The 20,118-nt window shown below is 26.0% G+C and overlaps 1 protein-coding gene across 5 annotated transcripts in view; it reads right to left on the reverse strand.

Annotated features, from left to right (window-relative positions):
* Positions 1 to 20,118, reverse strand: part of LOC132917264 (disintegrin and metalloproteinase domain-containing protein 11) — a 235,925-nt gene that overhangs the window by 84,658 nt on the left and 131,149 nt on the right. For all 5 annotated transcript variants that reach the window (XM_060977914.1, XM_060977913.1, XM_060977912.1 and 2 more), the window contains exon 2: positions 14,365 to 14,415. In XM_060977914.1, coding sequence (XP_060833897.1) covers positions 14,365 to 14,415 — 51 coding nt within the window. The remainder of the gene's footprint in view (positions 1 to 14,364; positions 14,416 to 20,118) is intronic.

A 20,118-nucleotide genomic window follows, 5' to 3' on the forward strand; every position in this document is an offset into this window, starting at 1 on the left:
AAATAAAGTTAAATAAAAAGTAAGCTCATAATTATTACGATAGACGCGAACATTATTTTACATACATTTAAAATATATTATATAAATTACAATATTGTATTTTATTTAATAAATGCTTTATACAATTGATATATGTATTATTAATTACATGAAAATATATTTATTCTTTCTTCAAAAAATTTTGTCAAGAAAGCTGGAGATTTTATTTTATTTAAATCGATGCAGCTTAATATTTCATAAAATATTAAGATATATGACAATTTTCAGTTGATAAAACTTCACACATATTTTCATAGTTATTTTATATATTGTAATATGTCAATAATCTAAGCCGTTGTTATAATTATCTTTAAGACTATAATAATAATAATAATAATAACTTATTTCTGTCAACCATGGCAATGTTACATATATTATATACGTATTATAATATAACTATATATTTATATATATTTTATTGGTAGAGAATATTCAATTTTTCATTCTATATTTGTAGGCAACAAGAAAGAAAAAACAAATAACCTTTTTTTTTTTTATTAAATACTGGCGTACATTAAGTTACAATTTATAAGTTTTAGTTAGTAGTCGGAGTAGTTTAACGAACTAATTATAAATTATGACCACGAATTAAATAGATAAATATTTGGAACATATTTCAATATATTATTGAAGTATTTCAAAATAGTAAAATTTGAAGTTTGGAGAATGTCAAGATGAAATATTTCATGCCCATAACTCTAAGTATGTACAATTGTACAATACGCGATACTCATATACTATAAACAGCTAAACTACTGTTTCTTTTACGTGTTTGACATTCGACGGCCGTTCCGTGGAATTACATTTTGATCGGGGTAGCCTGTGCACTTGTTGCTCGCGGAAATCATTGCTTGACGTGATTTACGATATACCACTCCGAAGTGGACGAATGAATTGTCATTTTTACGCCTATATAGTCCAAACCCGCAAGCCTTACGCATTGGAAATTGTTTTGCAAATAAATTATTACACTGTATCACGATTGTAATCGTCATCGATATGGTTGATATCAGATAAAATAATGATGCCATCGTAATATTATAATATTATATTATACGCCCAAATCGATATTGAAAAATTTTCAGTCGTCACATAGATGTGCGCACAACTCACGAAATATATTTTATGAACGACGATGACCGATTTAGAGAGCCGTTTCAAATTGTTTCCGTCTTCATTAGGATCGAAGGATAATATAAAAGCGAAATGTCTTTTATAACAAAATAAAATAATATTATGGTCTTCATTTTCTGTTTAGAATTTGAACTATAATGAGATTGTTCATCGATACGAAATTAACAGTACACTTGCGACTAATCAAATCGTAGTCGTATTGTTCTTGTAAAATCGTGAAATTAGTTCCTCCCCATTTCGTTAAAATTATACCAAGAAAATTGTAAGTTGTAGAGCTTAATTTATAAGTAATTAGAATTTAGTTGTTTGCTGTAATTTAAACATACTAACAGTGGGTAGTGTGAAGTAAGCACTCTTTTAAGTTAATTTCAGTTACAATTTAGCTCTGAGAAACTTACAAATTCCAAAACCAACTTATAATTACTTACCAATTATTAAACTTAACAACCTATAATTTGTCCGTTGCAATTTAAACAACGGGATGGACTAGTGTGAATATAGTACCTCCAGTTAATTTTGTGTATGTAGAAATAAAAATCATTTTTTTTTTTTTTATTGATAGCCATTTTACCTTGTACCAACGAATAGTCTCAATAATGAGATATGAACGATACATTAGCAATGGGCCTTCTGTATCAGTGGAACATATTTTATAACTATATATTAGATGAACCGCTAATGGCGGTGACGGACATAATGTCAATAATATATTAAAATAAACATATTCTATATAAATATAAAAAAAAAAATAACAAATTTACATCATATCCGATGAAAATAAACTTTTAGAATTATGTTATTACAGTACTTATTTTCAGGTTCGAATGAAAAAAAAAATGTTCCCGCGAAGTGCTTTTAGAACTCACTGGTTTGCTGTTCATTTTATATCGAGTACATTAATCATATATGAATGTAATCATATAGTACGCATACAGTCATTAATCATAATATTTAATGTGATAATATTTCACTTGTTTTCTTTTTCAAATTACACCACAAATTATTGGAAATGCAATTGTGACCGATTATACACATTACATAATAAAATTCTATACCTTCCATTTTTATGTAAAATATTAACTGTACATATAATTTTTTTAATATCATTGCCAATTATAATATTACTAAGTATATATTTTTCTAATAATATATAAATTATGACACGGCAAATACTATTATGGTTTGAATTACATAATCTAACATTTTTAAATTATTGAAAAATAAACTAATTTAATATAAGGCTAATTAAAATAATTAAATATTAATATGTTTAAACCGTGTCAACATGATAATTTTATACTTAAAAGATGTATATAATTATGTAGGATAGTACCCTATTAAATGCCATGACGAGAATTATGCATAATCCTTGTCTGAACCCAGTTAAGCTTGTTACGATAGACGGAAAGTGTTATAACTAGTTATATAGTAAGCGTTGCTAAAATATATTTGAAGTGTTTGCCCATCCGGAATCTATAAATTTCAACGTTTGATGCTATTTAAAACTCGTCGCCAACGTCTAATTATTCGTTAACTAACACATTTATTTAAACATATTTATACAACCCGCATTAATTAATTAATTATTTATATAAATAGTATATACAAAAAAAGGTATAATCAGCATTATTTAAATTATTCCGAGTTATTTGTCTTAATCATCTTTTGGGAGTTTTATTATGAATTTGTAAGCAGAACGACAAAGCTCTAAACTTTTCATGAACTTATTTGACAAAATTAGTTTATGAATTCATTTATACATAATTTTTTCGTAACGGTTTATAAAAAAAAATTTTGTAAAACCTCTTTTCAAACTTTTGGCCTTATATTTTGCATTATCCTATGCAACTATACTATATGTATTATAGTAAACTACTTAAAATCCTAATAACTATAAAACTTTGTTTCTGTTAATTCTTTATACCTACGCACGTAGTTAATAAAAATATTAACAATAAAATAACAATTTTGTTAAAAGACGTAACAATCAATAAATATAAGAGATTTTATATTTACTAATATAATATTAACCAAAGTAGTATTCCCATTAAATCATTCATAAGAAAAAAAGATTTTAGTAGGTATTTATACATTTGAAAAAAATAATCAATTACATCACTATTATAACAAAATATAGAAGCATAATACGATTATATTTTTATTTTTATACCTATAATAGTATAATATAATTATTATAATATACATTTTAAAAAAGTTCAGAGAAAAATGTAATAATTTAGACAAAAAGGTCACTAATATAATATTATTTTATTTAGTTGAACACTAATCTTGGATATATTTTAATGAATATAGAAAAAATATCTAACAATAACTCTTGGACTATTGTAACATCGACACACAATAAGGATTTCATTTTTAAGCTATCATGTGAAATACTATTCAGAATACAGTAATAATAATAATAATAATAATAATAATAATAATAATAATAATAACCATAATAATATTAATAAAAAAAAAAAAAAAAAAAAAAATAGAAAACAGGACAATAGATTTTTCAAAATTGTCACCATATCATATTTATTATATAATATATATTTATATTGTATAGGCATACAATTAATGTATAATGTATTTTTATTTTTTAGAAGATTTTGATTTTATTTTTGGTAGTATTGGATATTCATGGTATTAGAGAGATTATTTATGGTTGTATGATTTGCTATTTATTGCGGCCTTGCGAGTTATCTGGCAAGACGACCACTCAATCTCCTATCAGACCATGATACTATATTATATATAGTAGTATAAAAAAAAGTCCACTGTTACCGATTTCCTATTTAATTTATGTGTCTCCCGGGAGAAGTCTCCGAGAATGGATAGAGAGAGACAGAGACAGATATATATATATATATATATATATATATTATATATATCATATATTTGAGGAAGAGAGAATGTAGGAATCGGACCCTAGTTTTCACTTTGAACTCTAACGTTGCCTCAAAAAAAAAAAAATAAATAAATAAATAAATAAATATATAAACCAATATCGATTCAAGCAAAAGTTTTCCCTAAAGGCAAATGCAAATCCGTAAAGGGAAGCTCACCGGAAGCATTTTTCAGTATCGTTCACACTCATTTCGCATTCGTGTCTCGATCAATTGGAATATAAATCTAAAAATGTTTCCTATCGTCATACGTCTGGTAAGTTATTTCACGAGATATTAGCTATATTGGTAGATTTTATTTTTTTTATATTGGAAATGCATTGATTATTTGATATTTGTGATGTCAAAAGAATTATGTTTATAACATAATTGTATTTTTTAAATAATACTATAAAGCCAAAAATCATTTGGTTTTGGCTCGTATAAATTATTTATTTTATATTTAATTTTAATTTTAAATGATCCCATAGTTGAATGAAATTAATTATTAAATTTAAGGAAAATTACAAATACTGAATAGTATTCATAATTAAAACAAACAAAAAATTATTTAGCTAGATTATTGTTAGTTTATAGTTCAAAATATATTTTTGGAAAAATCTTGAAATAATTAGAAAAATAAATTAAGATAAATATGTTTATTTAGATAACACATTTTAAGTAAACAATAATTTAGAATCCGAAGTTTATTTTTAACTTGAATAATATATTTTAGTTACAAGACTTATGTTTTGTAATTATTTAACGCAATTCATTATAATTAACTAGTGATTGATAACTTTAAATTTTATGTAGAGAATGATCCAGGTATTCATATTTGTATATTAAAAAGTAAAATATAGATAAATATTAAATATGAAACACATTATACAGAATATTATTGTGACCTTAAATGTAAATACTAATAAATTAGTTTTGATGTCACTTGTCTTTTGTTAAAAATAACTATTAAGTAAAGGAAAAATATATGAATGGATAGTAAAAATATGTATGTATGAAACTCTATAAGTATTTTGTTTAAAAAAAATAAAATCAATGTATATTTATTGTATAGTTATCTCTGTGATGGTATAAATAACAATAGAGATCCAAAAAAGTCATCAATAATTCTAGAAAAACGAACTTTCACAACGTGATAATATTGTGAAAAAAATACTTGACTATATATAACACATGTGCACATAATAAATTTGTTATAAAATAAGCAAAAGAAGATATGATGAAAAATACACTACAAACATAAGTCTTAAATAAATCATAGGTACGGGAAATAGGCTAAAGTAACAAATGAAAAATACATAAGATAAGTTGAAAATATATACTCTTTGGTGTTTATAATTTATATAATACTTTGTGCAGCTCAACACATGATGATTTCCATTTGATACATTTTGTAACGTGTATTTTTCGGTATAAAATGAGATCAGTAGAAACAATACGTAAGTACGTTAATGATATAATATATTTTGGCAAATGTGATAAAAGTTTGAATATTTGGTCGAATAATATAATTTTATGAGATTTTTGTTTTTGCCATTGTTGCTCCGCTTGTTCACTAATTAAATTAATTATATATAATCTGTAGTTTGAAGTTTGTTTCAAGTTAGTCCTTATAATATTTATAAATGTTATAATATGATAATATTAGATAAAAATAAATAATAGTAAAATAAATTGTTTCGTTCTTCTCTCATATTTATTAATAATATTAATGACACTCCAGATACTCCCCAATTTATTCAAATTAATAAAATATTTACTGTAATGATTGGCTTACATATGTTTTTTTTGAGTTTATTAAGATTTAAAATTGATTGACATATTATTTTTTAAATACTTAAAATAAGTTTTTAGTTTTAACGTTTCAATAAATATCAAATAATAATGAAGACAAAACAACATAGCCTACAGACTATGGGTAAGAACGATTTTAAATTTAGAATTTACATAGTAATATTGGAATAAGAACATACTATATTGTATACAATATTTACAGAACTTATTATTACAACGGTAATATGTTTGAAATAGAAAATCACGTTTTTACCACTTATTTTTAAAAGCGAAAATTATCCGTATGTCAAAATATTTCGAAAAGGAACTATTCAAAAGTTAAATTTTTACTTTAATCATCTAGTAACTCTATATAATACGAATTAGTATAGTATACTCGTAATATAATATTAGATATATCATAAGTTAACCTGTTTTACTAATTATATGCATAGTCGTAAACGAAAAGCGCTTAAGCGCGTAATAAGCTATCTGACGTTTCGTTTCGTTTTGACACACGTGGCAACATGACAATAAATAATATTAATAATATTTTATGTATGTTTTGAGCAAGTTGTACATACGATAGTAGAAAATGGTTCAATGCTACAACTAAAGCGTCGACATCCGGCAAGGATATTTATATGGGTAAAAAGCGCGCGAGTAGAAGTTTTCCACTGCGAAAGACGTTCCGGTTAAACACTAGGTTTTTGTTTTTTGCATACACATAATATCATTTCAGGCGCCGCCGCTGTTTTTACCCTTTATTCCGGACTCAGTTTTTTATTTTTATTTTTACAGATTATTAACATATAAACCGTTTCTTTTTTCTCAGGCCATGCGTGTGTAGTATTGTTTTCCGGACTGTCGCTTTCAAGACAAGGCGCACGTTGAGAGATTTATACACACACTTAGGCTGTCGGGCGCAGAGTTTAGGACTATTATAAATCACGGTCGTGTTATAACACTGCACTACGCGGACGGGAGACGGCGTCGGGGCATAAGAAGTAGTGGCACACGTGCGCTCTTGAATCGTACTATATTTATATATCATAATATTATGAGATATTCATAAGCGACGTTGTCAGCGTGTGATGTCGTTGTCGTTGTCGTTATTATTGTTATTATTATTATTAAATTATCTTTGTCAAGAGCCACGAAAATAAAGTCCTTTATATAATAGAGTTATACAGCTATATAACGTACAACGACGGGGAAAATAATAATGATCAATTTTGTTTTAACTTTAAAAAATATAATTGTGCTGTATTTATATAAAAGTACGTAATACTTTTTCTACCTATAAGAACAAATACATTTTAAGTGTTGTATTCATAAATTGTATGATCTTGTCGAAGTATTATTTGCATGAATTTAACTGTCATACTATGCTGTTAGCAATTTTATAGCAGATGACGTTAGAGAGTATTAAAAAAAGTTTTAAATTAAATTGCAGACGGTGTATGCGAAATGTTTAAGATTTATACAAAACCCTCAGGCCCTATGACTTGGATAGTATAGCTATAGATATATCTATAGGTAATTCGAGACTTGTAACAATCGCCACGCTTAACCAAATTAATTTTAGTACTTTCTCTGATGAGTATGTACGTACACTTGTAATAAACATTAAAAATAAATAAAACTATTACAGAACTATTAAAACATTTATGCATAACGTAACTATGGATAAATATTATGTGAACATTTGCACTTACTAAAATTAATATAAAAATATTTTTAATGTGGCTGATATTGTTCAATAATAAAAAATAAATTGAATGATTTCACCATTAGTTTGTTGAATTTCGTAGGAGAAGAGTATTTTAAATCACATAAGTATTGTAATAGAAATGCATACATTTCATAGCAGATGGGTAACGTTGTTTATTTTGATATGAATATCGTTTGAGAAAATTGGTTGGGTGCTTTTTCATATTTTATGCAAAAACTCTGAAAACAAACAAATAGAAAAAACAAATCTCTTTCGGAGCACGAACTTGGGAACTCAATTTTACTGTTCATTGAAACAGTACTCAAAATCTATTCAAAAACAATACATGTATTTATCATGCAGTATGCGTATCATTATTTGTATGTAAGATGATTTATAATTTACAACACAGCGAAGAATACATTTAAGAGGGAAAGCATAAGTGGGGTTTGATAAAATTGTTTAGATGGGATAAATGCTCTACTTTTTTACTTTCATAAATAAAATATGAATGATAAAAAAAAAATTGAATTAAATATCTGACTTAAGTTTAATATTTTCACGTATATATTATATAACTTATTTTTGTTTATTAATCAATAATCAATTTTTATAAATAATTATAATTACAAATGTACTTAAATTTATAATAGGTACCTACAGATTGAGATTTTTCGTGAAAAGTACCTAATTTATTTATTGGGGACAGCTTAGATACTCCACTTCCTCAAACTATTTCAATGAGGATGGGGGGAGTAATGTATGGAAGAAAAGGAGAATGAGGTTAAACTATCGTATCTTATGATGAAGACCAAATCACACACATTGATCATAATTGTTATAAAAGCCGGTTGAGCAGTTTCGGAGTACATCGCGGACATACTTGTTGTATATGCAATTTATATTTATAAAGATTTAAGAAATAAAATCGTTCATCATCATGTTTATGAGTGGAATAATATTTTAAATATAAACACATTAAAAGTGTTTATAATCATTTTAAAAAGTGATTTATTATGAATTTAAAATTGAATATCACATCTAGGAGGTAAATTTTCTTGTAATTTGTTCCTAAAGAAAAATTACCTGGCGGAGAAAAGTTGTTTCTAACTAATTTATCGTATAAAAATATTATCATAGCTGCTAAATGTTTTTAAACTTATTTAATTTAACTTAATAAATAGGAAAAATAATATATATATATTCTTAGTCAAACATTTCTTTAATTCCACATAAACTTTTCTCGGAAAATTGGTTTTAAATTCTACTATAGTTATTCTACTTAACTATCAAGAGCATAGAGTTTCATATACATAAATCACTGACGGGTTTGGACCTTATCCCAAAGATTTGAAGCAAGAAATTCAAGGGGGAAAATTGAAATACTTCCCTAATGTATATGTGATTTCAATTAAATTTATCGATCCCTTTCTAGAAAAATATTGGATGTGTAACTAGATTAATAAAATAATTAATCAAAATCTTTAATGTAAATAAAGTAAGTATGTAATTATATATTGTATACATTGCATACTTGTATTAAATATATTTATTTACCAGTTAATAAAATGATTAATATTATACATTCATGTTTAAAACTAAATAAACGTCTATACGAAAAGCCATAAATAGTTTTAACTTAAATTCACAGAATCATACAGATTATGAGCATACACAGAGAGAAAAACATGATTATATTATTTTAATTTATTATTTTATCTGTGTATAATATATTAATATTATATTTAATAAATTAATAACACGCTAAATTTAGTCTTTAAGGATTGTACCTATTTATTTAATCAATTTCGAAAATATTTAAAAAAGTTTTTAAATTAAAATTTTTAAGTTGATTATGGTACAGCCAATTATAAGATTTATATATAGATAATATATTAATCTAAGTTATTTTTTTCATGAACATTTTTTTGGCAGCAATTGTATTTAAAAAGCTTTTTGCGGTATGTTTTAAGTTTGTAAACCTAGTATAGATGGTAGGTACTAGGGGTAAATTATTTTTAATCACTTAATATAGTTTCTGTAAGTCCAAGAAAAAAAAATACAGACTACTGTCGAGTTTCGATGAACTATGATAAAAATGTTAGTGAGTAGAACTTCGTTAGAAGCTCAAAAACGTGTCCCGAATGCGATGATTTATTATTGCATTAAAATTAATTACCACAACCCACTGTACTACATATTTATTTTCTACGAGGGCTCAACATCCGGTTTTTATCTGTTTTTTTTATCCCTAATTTGGTAACCCTTAGAAAAAAAACAAGATTATATCCACCAAAGAGGTACATAATAATATTATGCTCATCGATACCAAAATAATTGATTTTATATAAAAAAAAACAAGTGAAATATATTTTCTTAATTTTGAATTTTACTTTTGGATATAAATCAAATCCTATTCATTATAATATTTATAGATTAACCCAATATTTACTGGAAATTTAAAGTTGTTTATAATTAATCAACACGACTACTGAATTAACACGATGATATACCTAATTACAAATACGGTATAATATACGCTGTTATTATAAATAAAGAGAAGCAGGTAAAGATAATATTGAAGTGATATTATTTTACTGCGCTGCTATACTGATACATTAGTCGTTATGCCAAATTCAGTATTTAAAACTCGTTTATTTTAAAATATTTATTGATAAAGTTTTCTCAAACATAAATATTTTCCTTTCAAACCATAAGTTTAACACATTAATAACATCAGCAGCTGTATTTGAGGTTCAAAAAATTATTCTGATTTTATCGAAAGTTTTGCTTTTTTCATACAAACTTTAACCATACTAATTTCCTACTCTGTTTTCAACCAATAAACTCCTCTAGTTTTGGTGTTTGAGCAAGTTTTTTTTCAAAACAAATAATTAATAAAATATCAAATATAATTTTAGAATTAATTATTATTAAAATATAATAGAATGATTACGTATGAGTAGTGAATTTTATTTTTTTGAAGTATTGTAAGTTATAAAAAATGTATTTTTATTACAATATACAACATTTAAATTTAAATTTTACTAAATACGAATAATAAACTGAAAAACAATAATTATATTTTTTTGTGAATAAATTACTAATTTTAATTAATTTACTTTTTAGCGATTGTTAATTTTTAAACGTCATCACCTTGAAGAAATTATATTTTAGAGAAAAAAAATATAATAGGTTTTATCATTATAAATCATCTTAGATTACTTAAAATTTTTTCCCCACTACTCTAACAAAATTATTGGAGTTGTGAGCGACTATAACTATAATAATATACTCATTGAAAGCGTTGGCCTTGCTTCAGCAGCATACTGTTCAACTCACGCCTATTCACAGGAATGTAGGATACCACATATGTATATGTATAGCAACGACAGTGTGGATGTGACCCACAGTAATAATATATAACAATAATAGGTCACCACCACCCAGCTCGTACTCTTCCCTTACCAATTGACATAGAAAGAGAGCCCTCCGGTGGTTATATACAATTTGGTTCCGTGGTCCTCAGCTGCCCATTGTCTTAAAAGTCGAGTGTTACCCGAGTCCGGGGCTAAGTATCGTTTTTCTTTATGTTCTCTACTTTTTTCTCTATTGTGCACACTCTGCGCACACCCTGTGCATTGTTGAAAACGTCACGAGTGTATGTATAGCTGTCGTCAGGTCGAATGAAAGGGTATAATTTCGTTATAACACAGTTCCTTTCTGCTTTGCGGGGTCGAGAGCCCTTCGGTCTCCTGACCCCATGTAAAACTACGAACTACAAACACCGCCCAGACTTGTAAATCCTATCTAAGATCTTTGGCAATAGGCCGCCACTTTTTCTTTACTTTTAATACCACGACCACGTGCGTTATTATTGGTAAAGTGAAACTGTCTCGTTGAAACATCAAAGAATACCAATCCCCACCACCACAAACAGCGTTATCGCCAGTATGTTTTGTATTATTATATTCTTTCGTTATTGTTTTACAACACAGCTCGTTTATCAGAACATCCACATGCATTGTTTTACATTTTTCTTTCTAATTTAAATTTTCAAATAAACAACTTGATATAGAAGTCAAACAAACAAACCGTATTGACTAATTCATTATTAAATGACAAGTATATATACAAAGAAAATCTGATATTAATACATAATTTAATTGCCGAGTTCCAATAAGAATATCTAAAATAATTATATACAATACAAAATTTAAAAATTATTTTATAATATATATATATAATAATATTATTGTACGAAACTACTAAACAAATCTCTGAATTTCAAATAAAATAAACATTTATATTTTGTTCTAAGTTTTAAAACAAAGTATAAAAATGTAAAGAAATTATATTTTAAACATTATGCCAAAAATAAATAATGAATATTACTTAAGATTGTTAAAAATGCAATAATGTGTAAATCACGACAATATAATATTACATTTATGCAAAACAAGCCAAAAATATAAATATTTATATTTAATTGTAATAATACACATTTATGTAAAACGGATAGTCAAGTCATTAATGTAAAATTAAGATAAATTTAAATATAATATATATTCAAGATAATAAAGAATAATTAATAAGTAATATTACTAACATTATTACACATTATTAGTTCACATTAGAAATAATATGTGAAATGAGTTGTAAACAAAATTAAGTTTTTATTTTAAAAATATTTTAAATTAATTTAATGTTAGAATTTTAATTCTTTTAACTTATAAACGTATTTTATATTTATTTTTATAAAATACAAAGGCTTAAATTTAATTTAATAGTTCAATACAATATATTTACTATTTAGTTTTAGTTATAGTCTACCCAATCTAAAAGCTAAAATTCGATGAAAATACCACGATGCACTTATAAACTCTCGAACAAGTAACAAGTCAATTTTCCCAAACTAATATCAAGGGTTCTAAACAAATGATCCATAATCAAGTACTAAGCGAACTATTGCACACTAAAAGACTTTCATGTACCATAAATTGAAACCGTTTCTATTTTGCAAAATTGTTAAATCTAAGGTTCACTGTAAATATATTTTGCTTGAAGAAAAATATTAGTTTAAACAAATTGAAGTATAACTAATAGTGTTTTGACTATCATTATTTTTTTTAATTATAAAACTTTCATTTTTGAGACCATTGATGTAAAAATTATTTTGTCAATTGAAGATTTGTCCAAATACACATCAATTGTTACAAAATTATATTTCGTAACAAATAAAGTTACTACTAGTTTTAAAAACTTTCTAAGGTCTGAGTGCTCTAAATTAAGCCATACTACACCTCTTGTTATCTTGCGGAAATTTAATTAAGAGTTTGTTGCACATGCGTTTCTATCTTTCTTTTGATGTCGTCTTTCAGAATCAAAATCCTTATCAGTACACATATCCAATCGGCTTGAATTTCAAAACCAAAGCACGTTTCTACGTTTTTATCAGCTGAAAAGTTTTATATGGTTCACACCCACATTACTCAAGAATATATACCACACACAACACACGTACACAACAGGCAACAATATTTTCTTGTACCTAGTTAATTCATTCTAAATACACAGGCCAACACTATCGGTCGTTACTCGTTACACTGTTCCTCCAAATTATGAATAGTCAGCCGCCTCGGCAAACAAATATTTGAATTTGAGATTAAACCAAATATAAATGGTCAAACTATAAATAACTATTTATTTGATTTGTAACCGACGTTAATAACTTAATAAATAATATATATATAATCGTCCTAATAGTGTTGCGACAGCGCTAATATGGCCTACAGTTTTAATAATTATTTTTATTTTAACAGTCATTATTTAAGCATATTATGGAAAGGTGATTTAAAATGTATAGAATACACTTTGTTTTATAAATATTATAACAAGTGGCAATTATTCAATTAAAAACTTTATTTAGTGCAATTTAAATTTTAAAAAAAATCAGTACCTATAGTATTTAATAATTTAAAGATTTTGTAAATACTGTAGTATACATGTACCTATATCTTATATAAATGTACGTTATATATTTTTTGTGATTTATATCGTAATAATAAACATATAATAAAAAAAAGTAAAGTACAGACGTTGCAGGGTGAGCGAGCGTATTTACACTTTACAGAACACTAAATATTTTAAGACCCTAAGGTTTAAAATCAAATTTAGTTCCCATTAACTTTAGGCTCTAGGGAATCATAATAATAATATTATTCCCATCGACCATATTATAATATAACAGGAAAAACAATTTTTAGGAAAACGGGTTTGTAAAACCAAGTTTGGCTAATTCCAAAGGCTACCAGAAATATCGTTATGTCGTCCATTTATTATGCCGTCGGTTGAATAACCCTACAAAAACCACTAATTGCAAGTCATACTTGTCCCGTTTTAATAAATTTACTGCGTGTTTAATACGTTTTTAACACATAGATCGTCCGCAATACAGAATAGATAAATGAGTGTTATGTTTGTTTGTACACGGGGCACATACGAATGAAATAAATTAATAGCAACGGAAGGGGGAATAATTTGAATCCATAAATTATTAGCAACAGGGAGTAAATGGGTCGACATGGGTAAAAAAAATATATATATAATATACATATACATTATCATTACAGACAAGAGACGCGTAGAATAAATTTGTATTTTTTATTATTATTATTGTAATAATTGTCGTAATAAAATTTTTTAATTTATTAAAACATCGAAAAAACCGAACGAAGAAGAAAAATAACTAGGTTAAATACAAAATATAACAATATCATTCAAATCACTCACCGACAGGACTCTCCTGATTCCAATACGAATCGTCCAGCGTGTAGTCAGCTTCTGAAACATAACATAAACACGAATGAGTCACAATAATATTATATATTACCTTGTACATGTACATATAGATATAGTAATATTATCACAATCTTATATAGTGATGACAATGTCGAAAAAAGTAACAATAATGCCATTGAAACAAAAGGTGTTATTGAAATTTTGTTTATACATTTTTGGTAAAACGCATTCCTTAGGATGTTCAAAAAAGAAATTATGCCCCAACGTTCGTAAAAAGCATGAATATTATTCCGTATTCAAAGAGCAAAACGAGGATTTATATTTGTATAGGTACACGAAAATAGTTTATGAATAATTTATGAATACCTGTTTTCCAGGCATTCTTAAAATATTAGTGAAACGGGAAAAAACCATAAAACCCGTAGGAAATCTACAATAAGCATATAAAATATAGAACTATGAAGGGAAAGCCAAAATGCAACACACGTTGTTTAGATAAATTAAATATTGTTCTAAAACAATAAATTATTCATACTGTTATACGTTATATTGTAAAATCCAATATATATATTTTTTTAATATCGTTGTCTACGTTTGTTGTGCGTATATTATATAAATACATTATATTATTATACTTCGATAAAATAATTGAGAATTTTAGCCAACCAGTAAATTGTAATAGTTATTCAGAAAAGGTTATACCTTTGTCCTATAATAAATTATTTGCTCTAAAAAAAAATCTATTTGGTCCATATATTATATCTGTTCTAAATAACAATGGTGACGCGTCACATAAATATATAATCCATAACAATGTATATTAAAATGGAAAATCGGTAAAGTAAATCATACATATTGTTAACGTTTTATTTCGTACTACAAATTAAAATGCAAAAAATCACCTGTATAATATTCTATTCTTAAACAATAATTATTAACATTAAATACAAACATTTGTAATAAAAATAATAAAATGAAACCATACAATTATTACCAATTTCCAACATACAATAATAATATAAAGTGTAACCTAATGAATGTATATATTATATAATGCATATTTTAACATAAAAAACTCGATTAAATTATGTACTCGATTGATATATATATCGATGCACAATATCAATAATCTTATTTGGTAAATATATAGTAACTCATACAATCAATAAATAATAATACTATATCAATATCAGTAACATTAAGGGAACTATAAGTAGTATTAGTTGCATTTATCTAACACTGGGTACTGAATGTATTAAATACATTTTTTTAAGCGGTGTATTTGAGTCATGATGAAGACCATACAATCATGAACGGCAAGGAAAAATATTTTAATTTAGTGTATGGATAAATAACAAAAATTTGATATTGCATACAAGATATATTTAGCTATAATATAGGAATAATTATTATAATTTCTTAAACGTTGAGTTCTAAGTATGAAATAATTGTAATATTAGAATTTATAGACAATAATATTACAATATATTTCCTAGGACTATACCCATGAACTATAGCTGTTTGTTTTTTTAGTTTTTATAGAAATTGGTTAGATAGTATTACTGATGAAGTAATAAGTCATGATAATAAATTAATCCAAACCACGATATAGTAGATATTCTACTATCTAGTATTATCTTAACTGTGATCCGAATAATTAATTGAAAATGTGTTAATATCCCACGATGTATATAGGTACACATATATACACATTATCAACTTGCACTTTTGTTTACTTATTGCCTTAAAATAGTTATCGACTGGCTAGTTCCCGGTTAAAATTTATGTGGCAGCCCAAAAATATAAAAATAAGCGCTTATCCTGCTCACAATAATTATTTACAGAAATATTATAAGTCAGACGAATTTTTTTTTAGATCATATTTTATCATTAACTTGAGAAATAAGTATTGAGATCACACATTCTTGTGATTATACTCCAGTTTATTTCAGTGAGTCATAAAACTGACTTAAAAAATGCATACAATTAATATTATTATGTATTAAAACTTAAAAATATGACATTAAATGTATTGATTACTTTTTAGGTCTTAAAGTTATTAAGTAATTTATATCAACAAAGAATTTAAAATAAATATATTAATATGAATTGATAATAAAAACAACGATTAAAAATATTACATCAAGCCATCATATGTCATATACAATAAAAATAAATATAAATTGGATTATTATTATTATTAGTGCTCAAATTTTAGTATCTAATTTAATTTTTGTATTATTAATATTGTATAAAACTAGTTTATAATTAATTGTTGTCATGATTAATATGATTCTCGTATTTTAAGTGTTCAGAAAGGTTAAAAGATCGTTACCATAAGGTCAAGATCGTATTGTTTAATTTAAAACAAAGTACCAGAAATCAAATTCAAATATATACTACTAGTATATATGTTTCTCTTTGTTAGAATATTGACGTTTAAATGGAAAAAAAGAAATAATAAACTCGGCGACGAATAAAATAAAATACATCAGCACACGCACGTAGGTATATCCTATATCGAAACAATCTGTTATCTTCCTGTCTATTTGTTGCGCCTTTATTGGATTTCGGTGTGGCCACAAAAATAGGCCTTATAGAACTGTATCGTCGTATATAGGATCGAGATGTACACGTTGAAGGGGTTTTGTCATTGTATATGGACGAGGCTTATGCGCCCTAAAAGACTTAGACCTATATATAGATGACAGCGGCGGCAGGTCAAAAGCTTTAGAAGAGGATTGAATGCGGTGGCAGAACATTATATTATACTGACCCACCTCTCTCTACCATCAATTTTATAGTGTGTGTGTATAGTATATATGTGTGTCAGTGTGTGTATGTGAGTAGAGAAGGATAGACAGTTCCAAATTGGTCTTGCCAGAAGGATGTTGTGGCAACCAAGACAAATCGCGCTCTCTTTCAGCGATATATAGCTACGCGTGAAGTCCACCCCTATTTCAAACGCTCTGATCATATACACGTGCACATAAGAGTGTATTTTTACTCACACATAAGCATAGGTACAGCTCCATATGAAACGAATCGCAGATTCTATTTGCTAGTTAAGAGGGGGAAGAGACACAAGCTGTACACGCATGTATATAAGACCAAAAAAGCCATAACCCCTGACCCTTTTTCGCCAAGTTGCTTTTTGATCTAGAATTTTTTATTCTTTCAAACTTCTAGATGAGTTAAACCGTATTACTCGTATATGAAAAATAGGTAAAGCAGAGTAAACTATTTTATTTTATTTTTTAAATTTACGACTATAATATATATATCTATATATTACTATGCTCTACTTCGTATTCACATGAAAGTCATCATTGTTTATTCATTGACTTTCGCCTGATATCGTTACACTGACTGGCTAACAAATGCAATTTAACTACAAATATTTTATTTTTTATTATGTGTTTATCATAGATTTTTTACTAGAATTGTTACTTATTCCAACGAAACGTCCTTACACCGTTACACCATTTTTACGATACATATAAATATATTGTAAGATCAACCATATAATTTTGTAAGCCGTAGCTGTATTCTATCGTTTTATAATATTTTTTCAACTATGAAATTGAATTACCTATATATTTTCTCTCCATTACCAAGAGAAACGTCCATTAACAAATATTGTATACGGACAGGTAACATAGATAACATACAATACTTATTACATAAACAAAAACTGCATATTTACTGTATATTGCTGTACTATTGAGCTACCCAATAAAATATTATTAGATACAATAATAATAAATAATACGTGGTAAAAAGTGTTAAATGCCAAAAAGACTTCATCAAATAAAAAAAAAAAATAATATATTAATATAATATATTCACCACAAAAATGTTTTTACTTTTAAAAATTTCAAGAGAGTCCGGACTTCTAGACCCTACTCCCGGTTACAACTTTGTCTACATAATACATCCAGTCATTGAATATTATATACCTAAATATAACCAAAATACCATAAGTTCCGTAAGGTTATAATATGGCCATTGTAATTTATCCAATTACAATTTAAACGAGTATGTATTATTATATTTACCTACTCAACCATCCATGAACTAAACAACCTAGTTGTATAATACATATTTTCCTATTAATTATGCTTAGTATAACACTAAAATGCTTAATAACTTAATTTATGTTAAAGTAACAGTACTTTATTGTCTAATCAAGTATTACAATTGAAATAATAATTAGCTATTGCAATACTTATTAACAATCGTTAATAATTAATAAAATAAAACATCTGATGAATGTATACAGGCTGGTTCACTAAGCATAATATATTCCTCTTTATTTCCTAAATCAGTGTTTCTTAAACTGTGGTACGCGTACCCCTTGGGGTACTCGAAATTTTTTAAGAGGTATAAGGCTGGCCAACATGTATGTAAGTCTTTAAATTTTTTTATATATTTTTTAGTTTAGTAACTAAGAAGGGGTACCCAAAAAAATGTATTGATAAAAAGGGTTACAGTGTTTATAAAAGTTTAAATAATTCAGTTATTCAAAATCTGATTTTTAAAATTTTTGAATAAATGTTATGATCATTATACTTGTAATTGTGTGTACTACTTAATAGGAATTTCATGCGGAGCTACAAATTTCTGTTTTTAAAATTAGACCTCTCTCTTTTTCCACTGTAAATTATTTAGCAAATCATTTTTCTGAAAATGTTAACGCTTCAAAACCAAAATTCAAAAAGTACTTTCAGTACCAAGGCTAGCAGGTCTGTGATAATGAATTTGGAATTTACGAAGTTACAGTGATTTGAAATTAATAATAATCTATTAATATTTATAGTTTGTAAGAAGTTTCTATCGTATTGGACACTTCTCGTGTGTAAAAACAATCTCAAAAGTCTGAAAATATGATTTAATTTATATTTAAAAATTCAAAAAATCAGAATTGAAATACAGTAATTACTAAAGAAATTTAGGAGTAATCATAATAAATCACCCTGTGTATAATTACAACCATAATTTTCTTTTAATTGTATATGAAAACATTATTTGACTTTTCATTTAAGCTTTGATATATTATTATTATTTACTTAGTGTAAATAGTTGTTTGAATATATTGACATGTTTTCACAAAATACAATACTATTTAATATTAAACCATCTTAATTAAAAATAAACTTAAGTATACATTTTTATTTTAAAATTATAAATATTAATTACTTACTTAATTATTATGTTAAATTTAATTAAACATTCAAATACATTGGTAAAAAACATTTTTATGATAAACAATATATAATATACATACTTAATAATATAAACATCATTTTATTTTTAATATTATTATTATAATTACAAAAGCATACAGGTTGATTATTATAATATTCATATTATGTATGCAAACTTTAAATGTAACAAATTTAAATTCTAAAATGTTGATTAATATAACTCTGTACACTATATAAATAAAGTTTGGTTAGGATTCAACCTTTAATGGAAGCCACGTTTTCATCGATGGGGTCGATGTGGTCCCATGAATTTGCGTGATGTTCATACTGGGGTTTGGTTTTACAATTCAAACGCTTTGCCGATAAAATTGTACGGTAAAGCGTAGGAATTCTAAAACCAAACGCCACAAGGCATTTGCTGAAGTAGAACACTAGGCAGAAAAAAAATATTTCTTTTGGCTTTGATTTACATTCCATATTTGTACCCTCGTGTACGAATGACCTAAAAATACTTCTGTTGCTGCTTTATCGTTTTTCG

Source organism: Rhopalosiphum padi, chromosome 1 (assembly GCF_020882245.1).
Source record: "Rhopalosiphum padi isolate XX-2018 chromosome 1, ASM2088224v1, whole genome shotgun sequence".
NCBI lineage: Eukaryota > Metazoa > Arthropoda > Insecta > Hemiptera > Aphididae > Rhopalosiphum > Rhopalosiphum padi.